The 18,163-nt window shown below is 38.6% G+C and overlaps 1 protein-coding gene across 8 annotated transcripts in view; it reads left to right on the top strand.

Annotated features, from left to right (window-relative positions):
• PMS1 (PMS1 homolog 1, mismatch repair system component) overlaps positions 1-17,201 on the top strand; it is a 48,854-nt gene extending 31,653 nt beyond the window's left edge. For 6 of the 8 annotated variants that reach the window (XM_074872700.1, XM_074872699.1, XM_074872696.1 and 3 more), the window contains 4 exons: positions 2,924-3,379; positions 3,925-4,055; positions 13,945-14,105; positions 16,779-17,201. In XM_074872700.1, the coding sequence (XP_074728801.1) occupies positions 2,924-3,379; positions 3,925-4,055; positions 13,945-14,105; positions 16,779-16,970 (940 nt within the window). In that variant the 3' untranslated portion in view covers positions 16,971-17,201. Of the gene's footprint in view, positions 1-2,923; positions 3,380-3,924; positions 4,056-12,806; positions 13,076-13,944; positions 14,106-16,778 lie in introns of those variants that run through there. The other 2 variants (XR_012629413.1, XM_074872702.1) reach the window with 2 other exon arrangements.
• The last annotated feature ends 962 nt before the right edge of the window (positions 17,202-18,163 follow it).

The raw sequence follows: 18,163 nt of genomic DNA on the forward strand, positions 1-18,163 counted from the left end.
GTTATAATAGAAGAGGAAAGCTTCCATGCATGTCCATGTTGGCAACGTTGCGTATCCCCCTGCTTTGCAAAGCCAGGATTTAATTTCTTGCTCTCACTCTGCTCTTACTTAATACAACTTACGTACTTTTCTGGCCTTAATATTTCTTGCATATCAGGCTCAGGTAGGAGTGGCAGAAATCCCTCCAAGGGCCATGTCAGTGGCAGCAGTAGTTACCCTGAAGGTGTAGGAAAGGTTCAGAACTACATGCACATTATCATGGGACTAACATATTACCTTGTCAGTATTCTATAGTAATTCTTCATGAGTATATTTGTACCTTGGGAGAAACATCATTTCAGGTAGCGTGGCCAGTGCTGTCTGTTGACAGGTAAGAGCATGCACATAGGCAGTCATTAGTGGCTACTAGTAACGAGCTCATATGTGGTAGTTTTTTATTGCCTGATAAACTTTCCATGCATCTCATGGCTTGTGTGTGGGTGTATGCATTATTTGCACCTCTTTCACTTTGGGGTAAGTATGCTTGCTTAGCAATTCCAGAAAAATTCTTTTTTACTGGCTTTTAACCTTTTAGTTAACATGGTCATTTGGTGGTACCATCTAGTCACTGGCCATCCTTCATATCTCTAGCCAGCTCTATTCATATACTGCTAGATATTAATCATGAATAATGACATTAATAATTGGTATCAGTTGTCCCATACTGATGCTTGTCCCCAGCATCTGTTCAGTCCTAATTGTAAGTCCATATTGTCCACTCCTAGGAAACAGTGCTAGTCACCTGAAACCTATGCATTTCAGAATCAAACTGAAAAGCTGATATGGGCTATTAAAAGCTTTTTTAATTTTCCTCTTCACAAAGCAGGGAAACACAGAAGTAGAATGTAATACATACTCATGGTGATAATTTGAGTTGATTTTGTTTCATTAGGTGAAGAGTCTGATGCTGAGATGTGTTACATTCAGAATGCGATGCGCCTCTATTCTGGACACATACGATTCTACACAAGTGGCCATTTCCAGTCAGAGTTTACTCCAGATAGTCAAATTCAGATTATTTTTCTTATAAGGTCTGAGAGACCTTGGATTAAAAGGTTTTTGTTACATGCTAAATATTTCATTTGGGTTTAAGATGCAGGGGGAAAATAATAAATTGTGGATCCATTTGTCTAGTTAAACCAAAGCTGCCTTTGAAACTAGACTTCATTCGAGTCTTCCACTCCCTCCTTACACCCAGATTTGCACATTTCCTTGGCTTTAGGTTTTGTAGCTTCAAGAAGGGATCCTGAATCTACAGTCTTAATTCACAAAGCAGAGGAGAAACTGTTCTTGTAGTGCTTGTTGATTATACTTGCCTCTGTGGAAGGATTTTTGAAAAGGCAAAGATGTTCCCTCATAGTTTGTAAACCTGCTGTTTTCTTTGATTCTGAGCAAATCACTGGTAGTGATGTATATGAATTTGCAAAACCCTCATAATCAAAGCTTTTAAGACTAGAATTTTTCTGATGGTAGCCTAAAATGACAGACAAGTTGGACTTTCTTTGGAGGTGCTTTTGTTTTGGATTATCAGTGTATCACTGAAAGCTCAGTTCTCTTATAGTTAAATACTCTCCTGCATTACAGTTGGGTGTATTCAAAACAAAGTATTTATTGATCTGGTCAAAGCAATAAATGTATTTGGGTTAAAAAAATTTCTGTTCAAGTGATTTCATCCATTCATTTTAAAAGGAGCAGATGTTTTTTATCTTAACGTTTACTCCATATTTTGTAGGACATGATTTATTGCAAGAAACTATTTAAGCTGACTTTTTTAGTTAACTAAATATTGGTACCATATGTGAACGCTAGCACATCATAATTAATTGCAAATGGTGACCCTTTTGTTGACCTTAATTTTCCAGCATGCATACACATAATTGAATCAAACTGTTCCAGCAAGTAGCAATAAATAAATATGACCAGCTAAAATATTTATTTCCAATACTTACATATGATACTACTACTTTTTTTTATTGAAGATTGGACTGGTTTGAATTACGTGCTAGAATTTGGAATATCAAATAAGGGCAAAAAGAGGGAGTTCAGCAAATCACTCCTTTGGCCTTCAAAAAAGTAAGATTTGTATGCAGTAGGCAACCTGGCATCTATAAAAGTTTAGCTATCTTCTTGACATTAGTAAACTCATTAAGAATCCATTCACGTTATAGAGATTTAGTATGTAGTAATGTTCTATCCATTCAGACAGCATTTAGTAGTAGTTTGTTATTGAGTACTTTTTGAAAAATCCGTAAGTTTATTAGTTACAGAATTCTGTGATAATCGTTTCTATTCTGTATCCTCACACTTTTTATTTATGAGGCTAATTTGAAATGGCTAATTGGCCATTTGAAATCAAATGTGGTTCTTTATGTTAAGTAAAGCCTGAGGCTTATGAAGTTATTTAGACTCCAAATTCTTACCTAACGACATGGACCCCCCCTTGAAGTCTATAGAGCTCTGGAAACTTAAATGGCTTTGTGAATTGGGCTGGATGTGCCTGTGAAAAAACTTCCAAAACTATATATCTGACTGCAAATTAGGGTTAAACACAGTCTTTGGGACTGAGGTCAAAAGCAACTTGCTGTAGCTCTTTGTATGATGCAGTCTGCTCCTCCCCCTTCAGTAATTCAAGTTTTGCTGGCTGTCATGATGAAGGAAAATTTCCAACTCATCATCTTCAAAGGGTAATGTAATACGGGCACAGTCCCCGATATCCTTCCACCTCCATCATTGTGGAAAGCATATTGATGTGGCTACTTGAATAAACCATGGGAGTTGTTCTTGTCTGTTGAAATGGTTACCTTGCCTTTTGTTTTAGTATGTTCAGAGTTGGGGTTTGGGGATTTTTATCTGATTATGCTACTTGTTTGTTTTCTCTTTTAAGTTATGAAATAAAAGCTGTTAAAGACATGGAACGGTACAACAAAGAGGTCAAGAAAGCTATGGAACAGACAGTGCACCGACCAACAAAGGAGGCAGTAAAACAGAAACCCAAACTGAAGACTTCCCTATCCGACCAGCAGAAACTTGACAAGATATTACATGCTCAAACTGAAAAGAAGCGGAAACCTGAACAGCCTACGAAAATTGTGACAGTGCCTTTTTCTCTGAGTTCCTGTAGACATCAGCTTCAGAGACACGAGAAAAATGACTCAGATGAACATGAGCTTTTCCTGATCCGTCGTCAGAGTTTTCCTGATGTCTGGATATTTGCTACTGAAAAAAAGCTAATGTTGCTGAATCCCTATAGATTGGAAGAAGCCCTGCTACGTAAAAGACTACTGATGAATTATAAACTTCCAGTAGAGAAACTGGACCAGCCGATTGTGTTAACGGACAGGTACAGTACAATTGAGCAAAAATTTGTATGTTATTTCAAGTATCATTTGATAATTTTTTACAGTAAACTCTGGTAAGGCCCTGTTTGCTAATTCTGTGATTATTTGTATATTCATTTATCTGTAACAACAGATATTTATGTTTTGTATACTTTTACCTTATAGTAATGAGCAGGCCTGGTCATACTCCAGTTGAAATAAGTGTGAATTTTGACCAGTTTCATTGGTAATGCAGTAAAGACAAATTTCCTCCACCAGAAGAAAATTAAATGTTCCACATTTTCACAACTTCACTCTAGTTAGCTTTCTCCCATGGATTAGAGAATGGCTGATGTAATTATTATTATATACCTAAACTCAGCTACTCTTTAAGATATGTGAATAGTTGCAATTTTGTTTCTTTAAAAAAATTGCTTTTTCAGAATACTTTTAAAAATTCTGATCACTCCTCATCACTTACTACTTTTTCCTGTATTTTTCTCACAGTTTTAATTTTCACATTAAGGATTTTGGTTTTTAACACTTTGGGGATATTTTTTTTTTCCAGCCTTATTGGTGGAGCTCAGTATATGGCCGCTCTTTATAAAATGCGGAAGGGTTACCAGAGTTTCAATGGATCGAGTTACTTGTCAGATCCAAGGCTTGTAGCAAATGGATTCCAGATAAAAGTGATAGAAGGTATGATAGTTTTAAAATCTTTTAGTCATACTGGGGCTTGTTTCAACTGATTTAACGATTTAAATGATTGTTAATGTAGATCATGTTATTCCACATTTAAAGCACTAACATCCTGCTTTCCTTAACACTGAGATTTTATTACTTGGCAAACAATGTAATCTCCTACATAGAACACTGAGTAATGGAAACTGATAACTGAACAGAAAATGTTATTAGTATTTCAAAAAATGCTCTGAAATCCACGTTTTCCTGACTTTTATTTTTTCTTCTTTTCCCAAAATGCTAGATGTCAATATCCTTAATTGCCATTCTGACAGAATTTAGATTAAACTGATGAGAATTTCTTAGTCCTGGCAGCTTCTTCCAAGGTGATACTTGCAGAAGCTTCTGTGAGTACGTGCTTTAGCTGACTAATCCTCCACTGTTGAGGAGGTCCAGTAAGAACCTGGTTCTGGTTATTGACTTACTTTCACATCAGAGTTGTAACAGAGCCCAAAGGGGCCAGTAAAGAGAGGGTGACAGGATCACCATCGCACCTTTTGATAGAGTTTAGTCTGAACTTTTTTTTGAGACAGCCTACTTTTCAATGCCTCTACGTAGATCACAGAATAAACCTGTTTCATTTAAGATCCTCATACGTTAGCAAGAGAGATCAAATGTTTATATATCTTTCTGAAGAACAATTTATAGGGATGTTGGTGGAAACCCAGGGGCAACCCACTCAGGGTTGGTTCTGCAGATCAGGATTTCTGTAGCAGAATTCCAAGAAAAGCGAACGTCTTTGGGGGTAGTACCTAGCTGACAGCTCAGAGAAAAGTTTCACTATAAGAGCTGTTAGAAATGCTATAGCTTCATGTGTTACAGATCCCCACATATGTACAGTGATGACAGATCTACTGTAACATATGGGATCTTTTAAGGGTAGGTACAAAAAAGGGATGTAGAGCAACTCCACTCAGAGGCTGGCTCATGGGAAGAACAGAGTCTAAGCTGTTTTCTTTACTGAATCATGCACAGCAAAACCAAGAAAATTTATTTTGCACTGGCTAAATCCTTACATACATAGCAAAAACTTTGTAGAAGAGGTGTTCATGGTAATAATCTTAGATTGAATAATTAGGGAAATAAAGTGTGTATTGTAAGAGGCAGCCTTTAAAAGGTTTATTCAGTCCAGCAAATGAAAAACTGAGGAAGTCTATGATATGTCTCTAGACAAGTATGGGAGAAAGGGATTGCTGCTTAGCCTTCACCTCCTGATATTGTAAGTTTGCTCAAAATCTAATTAATGTAAACTGGATGTGAATAAATTGAATGTGAAAATTTGAAGACAGTGTCTAGGTAACAACAGAGAAGAGTTGTTGACCAGTCTTGTGGTAGTGGAGATGGGAAACTAGTTTTAAGGTAGCTTGGTTAGTTTAAGAGCAGATTTGTGCAATATAACAACACAGTAACTGGGAAGTAGTAACCGTCTTCCAATCCTGTGTTCCTAAGTATGTGAAATTAAGAAAATCTTGTGAGGAAACTCTTCTCATTTGGTTTACAATTAGTGAAAGTAAACATGCTTTATATGCCCTATACAGGTCGATGAACCATGGTCATGAACTTGACCAGTACCATACAGCTAGCCCATATGAAGAACGGGAATCTAATTCAGTTCTTTGCCCCAGTCTTATATTTTAACTACAACATTAATAACATCTGAGGCTTGTCAGTCATGTTTATAAGCTTCTGCTGATGACATTATAGCAGTTACAGCTTCTGTTATTAAAAGAGCATACCATTGCAGTTGAAGGTAGAAATACCAGCAAACAAATGAATGGAATTTCTCCCATCTTTTTTTCCAATTGACCCAAGGATTTTTACTTAATACTTCATCAGTCCCTCCTTTTTCTTTTTCCCTTAAACTCATCCCTGAAATACGCTGTCTTCTACAAATTTGCTACTATCTTCTACAAATACTTATTAAAGCTGATTTTTACAAACACAGGTATGAATTATTAATACTCCTTACGTGTCTTTCTCTGGGAATTTCACTATGCACTTTGAGGTTCTTTAATTTCTGGATTCTTTTGTATAATCTTTAGGAAAGTGATCTGCAGACCAGAGTCATTTGTCCCACTTATACTTGAGTATCCTACAGGATTTCTCAACTTTGAGAGAACAAGTTTGTCTAATAAAACATTCTTCACTATCCTTATAGAAGCAATTGTTTTTGTTTGCTGTCTGAATCCAGTGTCTATTTTTGTGGTTTTTGGAAACTCAGGCACAGCCTCAAAGGGGGACATTCAGATGTTGAGCTAGAAGTTGCCTCAGAAAACTTTTGTTCCTTCAGGATATATAATTTTTTGGGACAGGAGTTGCCACTTTGCGTGGTGAATGATAAAGTCACAGCTTCCTCTGGAGAGGTGTCCAGAATTCAAATGTGCACTTAACCCATGGTAGCTGAAGAGTTTCACCTTAGCAGCATTCATAGGGGCACACCTGAACCCCGTTCGCTGTGCATGTACCTTTATAACTCATTTTTTCCCATCTTTTTGGGTAAAATTGGATCAGTCCTAGTATTTTCTGTTTCTCAACTGAACTATCAACTCTTTCTTGATGTCAGGGTCCACTGTAGTATATTTGAAGATCTATACTTCCCTTTGGAACGTCAACCCTGACATGGTCATATGTCCCTTTCTGACTGCTGGTTGATTTCTTATTAATAACCACTAGTATATGGCTTCCTTTTTCATCCTGGGTTAAGAGTTTTATTTTCTGCAGTAGAAAATTTCCTTTTTCTAACAGAAATATCATCTTTTATGTCACAAGCAAAGGTTGCATTTCTTTAGCTTTGAATTTGAATGTGAAAGTGGTATTTCTAGTAATTTCTTCTTGCAAAAATACAAGACTTTCTGTTGATCCATGTGGATAAGTCTGTGATGGCATCAATAGCTCTAAAATACCTTCCAAAACAAGAATGAAGGAAATTTAGCTGCTCCAATTCAATGTTTGGCGGTTTTGGCTGCAGGAGAAGAGGCTTTCCTTGACCCATGGTGGTCTCTGAAAAGGACTGTCAATCTAGTAGGTAGCATTGATTATTTGTTGAAATCTCCACACATATTTGTCCGAAGGAGATGAGAAGGACCTTGAGTATTGCTGTCCATTGTCATATATTAAGTCTACTCATAATACTCAGATATTAATTTGGAATGTAAGACCTCTTGCTTTGGTATTGAGCACCTCACTAGGACTGTTTCCTAGATAAGTATAATGACTTGAATATAGGACCATAGATTCATTCCTTATTTGCTCTTGGTGGGGGGTGTTTTACAGGACTAGCTATTTAATAACAAGAAAATCTGAACAGCTGCCTTAATTTGGAATGTGACTTTGTTAATTCCCTTGTTGTGTTGGACTTGCATCTCAACTGGTCTTTGTTAAATTTAAACTTTTACCTTTTGGCAACTTATGGCACAGAGAAACTTTTTATAAAGATTTTGATTCTGATAGCTTGTTACTTATTAAACCAATCACATAGTATTGTTTTTTCCTTATTTGGATGACTTGGTCTGTAAGGGACAACTCTCATAGGATAAAAAAAAAATTCATTAGTTTTGCACTAAATTTGGCAGGTCTTGGGATTAATACTTAGAAATTGAATCTTACTCCCTCACAGTACTTGGAATTCGTAGAAATATAACTACACTCTTTAAAGGCCAAGACCTCTTAGCTAGTGGGGTGGTTCTGAACTTTAGTTACTCTAATAACCTCCCAGGAGTCTTTCTCACAGGCATAGCACGGACATGCCTCACACTGAACCCCATGGCACCATGTGACACCAGATGCACTACTCCTAGTAGGTTTTTGAAAGGTCTAATTAGGCCTTTTCTTCCTAACAAGGACTGAGTTTTGTTCTTGTTCTGTCATTTTGGTGGGAAAACTGTTAGAACTTCTGGCAATGTTTTCCTTTTTCACAAATGCAGCCTTTCAATAGTTAGTTTTACAAGAGTGCAAGAGTATCAGGCCTTACTTGCCTATTGTTTCATTTAAGGATGTCTGTCCTTTGAATGTTCTCTTGTTGTAAGACAGGAATGTAATTTACTTCTGCTCCATATTGTTCAAAGACTCTGTATGACTGTAGCCAAAGCTGTTCCAAATATCCTAGATCTTGGACATGCCCTATCTTCTTGTTTTGGTAGACTTAAGATCTTTTGTAATGTCTCCTTGTTTCCCATTATATTGATCGCTCAGCAGTCTAAGGAGTTTTCAGCTGGTTTTTTCTCTGGATAGCTGACAGTGAAAAACATGTTGTGAAATAGCTCAGAAAAAACTTCTTGCTGTAAGTATGTCAGTTAGGCAAAATCAATGGTTTCTTTGTGGAACGTGCCAGTTGTTGTGATTTGCAAAGCTGTGACGCTGAACTCCAGTCTGTCTTCCACTGCCCTCCCGCCCCCTCATATTCTGGCCTTACTGAGGATTCAAGTGATGCTACCTTTGGGAGAGCAGTCTGTTTGCTTTTACTTAACTCGGTATTCTGGGATCTGCCAGGCATTTGTTTGCTGGGTATAGCTTGCAATGACCCCTGCACACAGAGAAGCATTTCAAGAAGTAAGATGGATTACTTTCTGTTCAGTTCTTCTTAAGCTGTGTTTGTTATATGTACCTTCACTGCACATCTGCCTTTGTGAAAGTGCTAGAGAGATGCGAATTCTTGGCTGGAAAGGAACTGAGAGCAAGGAACACATCTTACCTGTTTTTGTAACAATGATGGGCTTTGGGCCATGCTCTAAGGCAGGCTTTCAGGGTAGAATTGTCTGCCTGATAGAATATGTTTACCCAAATGCATATATACAAAGAATGTGCTTACAGGGCCTCAAAGAGCAGTAATAGGTAAATAATCCATCTTCCTTGGTAATATAAGCTGCCTCAGCTCTTGTAACCAACCAGTGGAAAATCATGCTGCTACTTAATTTCAGTTTGATTTTGACCATAGACTGGAAGATAGATAGTCTTATATTGTCACCTAATCTAGGTTGCAGCTGGAGGAGAACAATTTTTCCTGGCCATCAAGAAGGAATTATCCAAAAATGATTGTGAATGCTTTGTTTGGAAAGAGAAAGGGGAAATTTGTAGCAATGAGAAATCCACATTTTTAGTCAATTGAAAGCTAGTTTATTTGTTCACGGAAATATTTTCCTTGGAAGTTGCAAAGCATTTTGTAGAAACTACCATGGAAACTGCTTGAAGACTGCTGTTTGAATACTCAAAAATCTTAACGTATATTTTGTCAAAAATTTACAAGTACACTGAGGCTCAGACATCTGCTTATATCATCAAATGTTGCCAATATTGGAATTCCTGCAAAGACTTGCAGATAAATATATGTTAATCAGCATGCAGTGGGCTACTTTGCAATCTAAAGAATGTAAGCACAAAAGAAGAATGACAAACAGAAATACCAAAGAAGAAAACTTCTCTTAGCCAGGATTTGTATTGTTTGTTCTTATGTTAGACTCTTTAAAGCCCCCTTTGACTTTCAAATTAACGAGCAGTATGGTGAAGTCAAATTTGGCTGTCAAAATTTGCAGACAGGAAAATTGCTATTGGTAAAACCAAAGAGTTTCAGGCATTAGCAGTCTCATTAGCAAGCATGTATGATTGGTTTACTGGCTTTGCAAAAAAAAAAAAAAAAAAAAAAAAGACACATTTTGCAAATCCAGAATCTCACTGTCATGAAATTTGAAGAGGATAGAACTGGAAATAGAGTTTTTAAACTGAAAATCTTAACACTTGGAACTTAACAAAATTTTGTGTCCCATTTTTGGTAGCATATAGAGAGGTAGTTATTGAAAGGTTGTCAAACAGACTAAGTTTTCACTTTAGAGAGCAGCATAATCAAATGATCTGGAACAGTTACTCAAATCTAGTCTTTCATTACAGCAGAATTGGGAAAAAAATTAAAAGAGCTGAAGGAGATTAAAAACAGACTTCATCTTTTGCTCCTGTCTCTTACTGGCAGCCTTTCCCATGGGGAAATATTGGCATAGTGCATCATCTTATCTCACCTTTAATAACTGGCGAACTTTCAGATAGTTTAACATTTTGCTTTAAGCTGAATCTGATCACAGGCTTACAGCAGTACATAAAAGATATGTCTGTTTTTGCTGGCCATGATTAGGGACAGACAGCTTGGAAAAGAGAAGGAAGGCAATGCTGTGTGAAAAAGGAAATAAAGTTTCAAATTTATAGCAGTGTTAAATATGTAGCTGAAGGAGGTTATGTGACTTTTTGGGGTAGGGGGTGTTCCCTATATCAAATTCCCACTCTGGTCAAAGTATCTCTTGCCATGAAGCTTAAAAAGGCCATCAGCATTATTTATCTGGTGACACACACATATTTAGAAAAAAATTCAACCTGCACAGTCTTCCTGTTCATCTATGCATTTATTTAATGACTGTTAAATAAACAATCCCTGGTCATGGATAACAGTTTCATTCTACTAGCAAATGAAAGTATGTTGTTGTGACTTACATTGCATGTATATTTTCTCTCACTTCTGAAATCTTTCATGTTGTTTAGATTAGGAACATGAATGATCCCTTATCGCAGTTTGTTAGTGTAATCCACTTCGTAGCAATCTATTTCTCTCTAGCTTTTTGGACTTTGCAAAAACCATGGCTCAGGCTGAATGTAATTTATCCTACCTGGGGCCATTACACAAGAGTGGATTTACTTTCATTATGAATTGCATTCACAGAATCACAGAATCGTCTAGGTTGGAAAAGACCTTGAAGATCATCCAGTCCAACCATCTACCCAACATTAACAGTTCCCAACTACACCACATCCCTCAGCACTAAGTCGACCCGACTCTTAAACACCTCCAGGGATGGGGACTCCACCACCTCCCTGGGCAGCCCATTCCAACGTCAAACAACCCGTTCTGTAAAGAAATGCTTCCTAATATCCAGTCTAAACCTTCCCTGGCGCAACTTGAGGCCATTACCTCTTGTCCTATCGCTTATTACTTGGTTAAAGAGACTCATCCCCAGCTCTCTACAACCTCCCTTCGGGTAGTTGTAGAGGGCGATGAGGTCTCCCCTCAGCCTCCTCTTCTCCAGACTAAACACCCCCAGTTCCCTCAGCTGTTCCTCGTACAACATGTGCTCCAGACCCTTCACCAGCTTTGTTGCCCTTCTCTGGATACGCTCCAGTAATTCAATGTCTTTTTTGTAGTGAGGGGCCCAAAACTGAACACAGTAATCGAGGTGCGGCCTCACCAGTGACCGAGTACAGGGGTAAGATCCCTTCCCTGTCCCTGCTGGCCACGCTATTGCTGATGCAAGCCAGGATGCCATTGGCCTTCTTGGCCACCTGGGCACACTGCTGGCTCATGTTCAGCCGGCTGTCAATCAACACCCCCAGGTCCCTCTCTGACTGGCAGCTCTCCAGCCACTCCTCCCCAAGCCTGTAGCGCTCCTGGGGGTTGTTGTGGCCCAAGTGCAGCACCCGGCATTTGGCCTTATTGAAGCTCATGCAGTTGGCCTTAGCCCATCACTCCAGCCTGTCCAGGTCTCTCTGCAGAGCCTCCCTACCCTCGAGCAGATCAACACTCCCACCCAACTTGGTGTCATCTGCAAACTTACTGAGGGTGCACTCGATCCCCTCATCTGGATCGTCAATAAAGATGTTAAACAGGAGTGGCCCCAAAACTGAGCCCTGGGGGACACCACTCGTGACCGGCCGCCAACTGGATTTAACTCTGTTCACCACAACTCTTTGGGCCCGGCCATCCAGCCAGTTTTTTTACCCAGCGAAGCGTGTGCCCATCCAAGCCACGAGCAGCCAGTTTTGCCAGAAGAATGCTGTGGGAAATGGTGTCAAAGGCCTTCCTAAAGTCAAGGTAGACAACATCACAGCCTTTCCCTCATCCAATAAGCAGGTCACCCTGTCGTAGGAGGAGATCAGGTTTGTCAAGCAGGACCTGCCTTTCATAAACCCATGCTGACTTTGCCTGATCATCTGGTTGTCCCGCATGTGTTGTGTGATGGTACTCTGGAGGAACTGCTCCATCAGCTTCCCGGGCACCGAAGTCAAGCTGACAGGCCTTAATTTCCCGGATCATCCCTCCGACCCTTCTTATAGATGGGCATCACATTGGCCAGTTTCCAATCTGTCAGGACCTCCCCGGTCAGCCAGGACTGCTGGGAAATGTTGGAAAGCGGCTTGGCGAGCACCCCAGCCAGCTCCTTCAGCACCCTCGGGTGTATCCCGTCCGGTCCCATAGACTTGTGTATGTCTCTGTGATGCAGTAGGTCACTGACTATCTCCTCCTGGAATGCGGGGGCGTCGTTCTCCCAGTCTCTGTCTTCTGGCTGAGGAGGCTGGATTCCTTCAGTACAACTAGTCTTGGTATTAAAGACTGAGGCAAAGAAGGCATTAAGCACCTCAGCCTTTTTCTCATCACTTGTTACCATGTTTCCTCCTGCGTCTAGCAGGGGATGGAGGCTCTCCCTGGTCTTTCTTTTGCTGCTCACATACTTACAGAAACATTTCTTGTTGTCCTTGATTGCTGAAGCCAGATTAATTTTCAGCTGGGCTTTAGACCTCCTGATTTCCGCCCTGCATAGCCTCACAGTCTCTTTGTAATCACTGTGAGTGGCTAGCCCCTTCTTCCAAAGGCTGTAAACTCTCCTTTTCTCCCTGAGTTGCAGCCAAAGCTCCCTGTTCAGCCAGGGTGGTCTTCTCTGTCACTGGCTTCTCTTACAGCACCTGGGGACCGCCTGCTCCTGAGCCATTAAGACTTCGTTCTTGAAGAATGCCCAGCCTTCCTGGACCCCTATACCCTTCAGGACCGTCTCCCAAGGGATTCTGTCAAGCAGGTGCCCAAACAAGACAAAGTCAGCCCTTTGGAAGTCCAGGATGTCAGTTCTGCTGCACCATCTCCTGGCCTCTCTAAGAATAGAGAAATTTTTTTCTTCCATGCTCTCCTTGTGAAGCTCTTCCCTTTTCCTCCACTGCAAGTCCAAGAACTAAAGGTATACCATGCAGGCTGGGTTGAGATTTCTGTGCGTCCAACATGAATGAGAGAAGCAGCTCTGAAGAACTGCACAAGAACATGTGAGCCTGACCCCTAGAGAGCTTGCTTCTGACGGGCAGTGGAAGAAAAGTTAGCTGTACAGTAGCAGCTTCATTCAAATTTTTGGAAGTAGTGTGTGTGAATAAGAAGTGAAATCTCTTACACCTCAAAGATTGAATAGATATTTGTTTGGAAGGTTGTTTAAATGTTTTATTTGTCCTTCCTTATCAGAGTGGTACCTACTGCAGCAGTGGTGTCATATGAATGATAGTACGAAGTCTGTCACAGAGCCCTTAGTTACGGTGCAGAAGTTAACTCTTCTGCTGTGTTAGGAGAAAAACTGCTTTTTATTTCAGTAGAAGCTGAATTTGTTATGGTAACATTTGAACTCTACAGATGTTTAAACCAATTACATAGGAAATAGTGCCAATGCTCTGTTTTAATTTTTTTCAAACTAAACTGTATTTTATTACTAACTTCTACTTTAATTTCATGTATGTTTGATTAAAGCCATAGAAGCTTTAATTAAAGCTGTTCTCAAGACTGGGAATGCTACAAAATGTTTTAAGCATTTAAACAGTGCCAGCTAAGATTTGAATTAAAATAAGCTGAGACATTTGTGATGTGACTAGGCACACATAATCATAATGAAACATTGGACGAATAAATGCTTTTCACTCCAAGGGAGGAGCAAAAAAAACTTTCCGAACTGTATTGAATTTGTGAGACTAATTTACTAAGTGATTTTACATGTTTAATTTTCTCTGAATTGCTCCAGAATAGAAATCATGCAGTGTATAAGTTACTGTTTTGATTTTGTATTTTCAGGTGGTTCAGCTACAGAAAGTCATGTGGAAATAGAAGGGATGGCAAATTGTCTGCCATATTATGGTATTTCTGATTTGAAAGAAGTTCTGAATGCAGTAGTTAATGAAAATGCAAAGGAAGTGTATGAATGTAGGCCTCTCAAAGTAATAAATTATTTGGAGGTAAGACAGAAGTTTGCTTTTAAGTATTGTCCAGCTAAGCTTACAATAAATTCTTAAACAGCTTGAAAATCTTTCTTCAGCTTTCTGTTTTAATTAATGTAGTTCTGTTCTCAACAGAAGTTTCTTTTGAGAAGAATGTCATATCCTCTCTGAAGTGTATGGGTTCTGCATTGCTTACCAAAATACTTCAATCAGACGTATCCAAAACCAGTTGTCCAATGTGATATAATACATGCTGAAAGCTGATGTTCACAAAGTGTTTCTATACAGGCAGTTTTCAGACTTGAAAGGTGTTTCTCCGTGTTAGAATACAGAACTGCCATAAAATTGCTTTACAAAGTCTAGAAGGCAGTTGAATCCAGAACACTCATCAAGATTTAACTCCTTTATAAATAAATCTATGAAGTAGTTATAAAATCATTTAAGGTAAAAGTTTATGAAAAACAGGCATTAATTGAAGCTTATTCTCATGGAAACATCAGTGAGTACATTGTGAAAATCAGAAGGTGCACCGTTTCCACTTAAAGAGGAAAAATTCCTATGATTCATTCAAAGAAAGCTCAGAGATAGACAAATGGAAACCTTTTTTTTGCCAGAAAATCAAGCTGTCACTGGAATTAAGACATTGAAGTAAAAAAAATGAAGTCTCACATACGGTGAACCCCATATGCCTCTGCAAATGCTTGTATTTAGTTAACATCAATAACTTCTGCAGTTAAAGGAGGCACATATAGACAACCAACAGTCTTGTAAGTCCACTCTATTCGAGGCAGTAGTGACTAAGTTCTGCAGTGCACTGACAGAGAGGAAACTATGTGTTCTTCACAAGCAGCCAGCATTATTGGTTTCCGGAAATACGGTACCTGAGTAAAAGAATCTTTAATCTGTTTTCTTACAGAAGTTACTTTTGCAACAGTTGGAACTGGAATGACTATTGTTAATATTTGATATGCAAATAGATAAAATTGCCCATCTAGAGACACTAATGGGCATGTTTCAGAGACAACTAATATATGTGGGACTAGTTGAAGCTGGAGTAACTAACAATAGTAGTTTTCTATTTCTTGTCTAGATGTTTCACTAATGCTATATTTAATCCCAATTCTTAAGATCTCTGTTCAAAAAGGTTACCAAAATACATGTTAAGTCTCTTCTTAAGCATTTGCTAACATGCTTTCCTGAATTGGGCTACTAGCCATTTACCCAGAATATGTGGTTTATCTTTTAAACATTTATTATACAAATCTTGCCCTGTCTTTTTGGAGCAGTAAGTTTACAGCTGCCTTTGGAGTGAGTGATTCTGTTGCGTACTACTGAACCATTCTCGTGTACTCATGAAAGAAGCTTAAAGAAGGGATGAATTAAGTTTCAAGACAGGAATGCTTTGTAACTTGGTTTGGAGGCAGAAGCTTTATTTGCTCTACTTACAAATACTCATCAGATTGAGTGGGATGGAGTTGATTATATATAGAGATATACAAACACATACAAATGTGTGTTTGTATCTATATACAGATGTATATATATATAGATACACACACATACATATAAAGGTAAATATCAAGAGATTATCAGAAGAAGGTTTATTAAGAGTAATTTTGATCCTGGAACTGTTAAAAAAAAGATGAATGTGCAGCAATAACAGTAGCTGGACAGTACGTATTAACTAGGAAGTATATGGCTTGCTCTCATGGAAAAAAGAGCACTGGGCTTTTTTGACCATTCTGGGGGATAAACACTGGAAATGCCATTCACTGTCATGTTCAGAATTGCAACTTTTATCATAACTTTCATGTTTGAGCAGGCAGCATGTCTGCAGCTTTTGCTGTCTTTTGGTAGACCCAGAAGAAAGAATAGGGTAATGGTTAAAGAAGCAGCCTTCCTAGGTAGAGAATAGTCCACAGTGACCTCTTTTCCACTTGGAAGAGTGGGGAAAAAATCCCAGACACACAAAATGAGAAGATTCAGATTAAAACATTTATGAATGCTGCTTCAGGTTTGTACAATGGGAAGGGAGATTGTATGCTATATCCATTTCTGTCTAGGCAATGTTACTACAGTACAGAAGAGAAGGCAGTGGCAGGAATGGCCATCCTTGAGGAGCAAACAAAAGACTGACAACTTCTTTTTGAAGTTGCTTGATTCTTTGAGGATGGGTGCTTCAGTAATTGTGTTTAGCAGTCACTTCTGCTTTCTAGTATTGTGAGGTAACTGGTTGTAATGTTAATGTTAATACAACATTAATCTAAAACATCACTATAGTATTTTTAAAACTTTGTTTTGGTGACTGTTGACTTCATTTGTGTTAGTTCTAAAGTTTGTGGTGTAGAATGTGTCTTGTGAACTGGTAAACATCTTCAGCTGATAGTGGTGCCAATAGGAAATAAGATAATCAGAAACAAAAAGCATCTTTCAAAAGTGGACTCTAAAAGAAAAAGAGTGCAAACATGACCAGGAGACTGTGTGTGACCACTGTAGAAGTGTCATGAAATGACCAATAAGATAAGAGTTACGTTTGGGTTTCTGGAATTCAAAATACTTATCAGCAGAAAAGAGAAGAGTGACCTTTAAACAGTGAGTGCTTAACTTCTGCTTTCTGGTAGCCCCTTTAATGTGTTAAAAAGTGCTACTTTAAAACTATTGGGGGTTTGTTTTTGTTTTTTCTTTCCACAGGGAGAAGCGGTACGTTTAGCTCGGCAGCTGCCCTTACATTTGTCAAAAGAAGATGTACAAAACACAATTTACAGGATGAAGCAACAGCTTGGAAAGGAAAATAAAGGCTGTGTTCATGGTCGTCCTTTTTTTCATCACTTGACAGATATTCCAGAAGTTGACAAGCACAACTCCACGGAAATTATTCAGTAAATGGAACATTTTGTTTGGGATCATATTTCTCTTACTTAATTTTGATCTGTAATTTCAGTATGTTTTGTGCAAAACATTTGTATAATGATTCTTCGTTATCATATGTTCACCTTCTAGAGACTTTTTTTTATTTAAATTCAAATGCTGCTTGAAAACTGGAAATAAATACTATAGAGAAACAACTCATGACTATTTTTTTAAAAGAATTTATTAAAGAAATGTTCTCAACTGGTTTGATGCTTTTCTTATTTGCTGCAGGTTTAGAAAATACCGGTATGTCAAATTTTTTTAGATGTGGTTAGAAGGTGCTTTCAACAGAGCCTGGCAAAGTTTATTGTACTAGGGACATGAGATGTTAATTTTCAAAGGAATGCCAGATAGCTGTAGGTATTTAAATGTGGCATTGCCATATGCAGTTATTACAGTTACACTTTTATGATCTTGTACTTCTGTTTGGAAAATGTTAGCTCACATAAATGAGTATCGGAAGTCCTAGTGTCCAATCTCCAAAAAGTTTTATTACACACTTACAAAAGTGTGATTCTTAAAAATATAGTGCACTCTTAAAACTTTAGATCGACAAAAACTGATCAATGACTTGGAAGATGAAAGGATCGGAGTCACAGGAGCACAGGTTAGCACGGAAAGCAGATGCCAATACCTGTGTGTGGGTGCAGTGCTGTACAAAAACTGTTTGGGGGTGGGAAACATAAACTGTCCTCATGCAAGGACAATGTGGCACACCTAGGGCAAAGTCTGCTTTATAGAGAGCTCCTGATTCTGGTCAACTCATTCATTCTCTTTCTACCAGCATCTAATGTTTGCTCCTCTATTTCAAGCAGTAGCCTACTTCTGTAAAGCTACCCCATTATGCCTTCTGTGCATAGCAGATGCAATGTCTCTGAAGGAGTATGTTTTCAAAGTTTCAAGGAAGGTCACCTGAAAATTCCTGTCGATCCCCAGTTGTTCTGTTGTTGCAAATCTTGGCACTACGAAAATGTGGTGGCAAGATCTAGCTTTGTAGTGTTTCTGTGGCTGCTAGGTTGAAGGTTGCTGAAAGACCTGAGTGCAAGCTAGTTCGGGGACAGGAGTATCGGACCAGACAAGCAAATGTACAGTCTGAAAATGTAAACTGCTGATCTGTTGCTCTGTATCAAACAATGCTGAACTGGTGAACTAAGTTAAGAAATCAC

Source organism: Strix uralensis, chromosome 6 (genome assembly GCF_047716275.1).
Source record: "Strix uralensis isolate ZFMK-TIS-50842 chromosome 6, bStrUra1, whole genome shotgun sequence".
NCBI lineage: Eukaryota > Metazoa > Chordata > Aves > Strigiformes > Strigidae > Strix > Strix uralensis.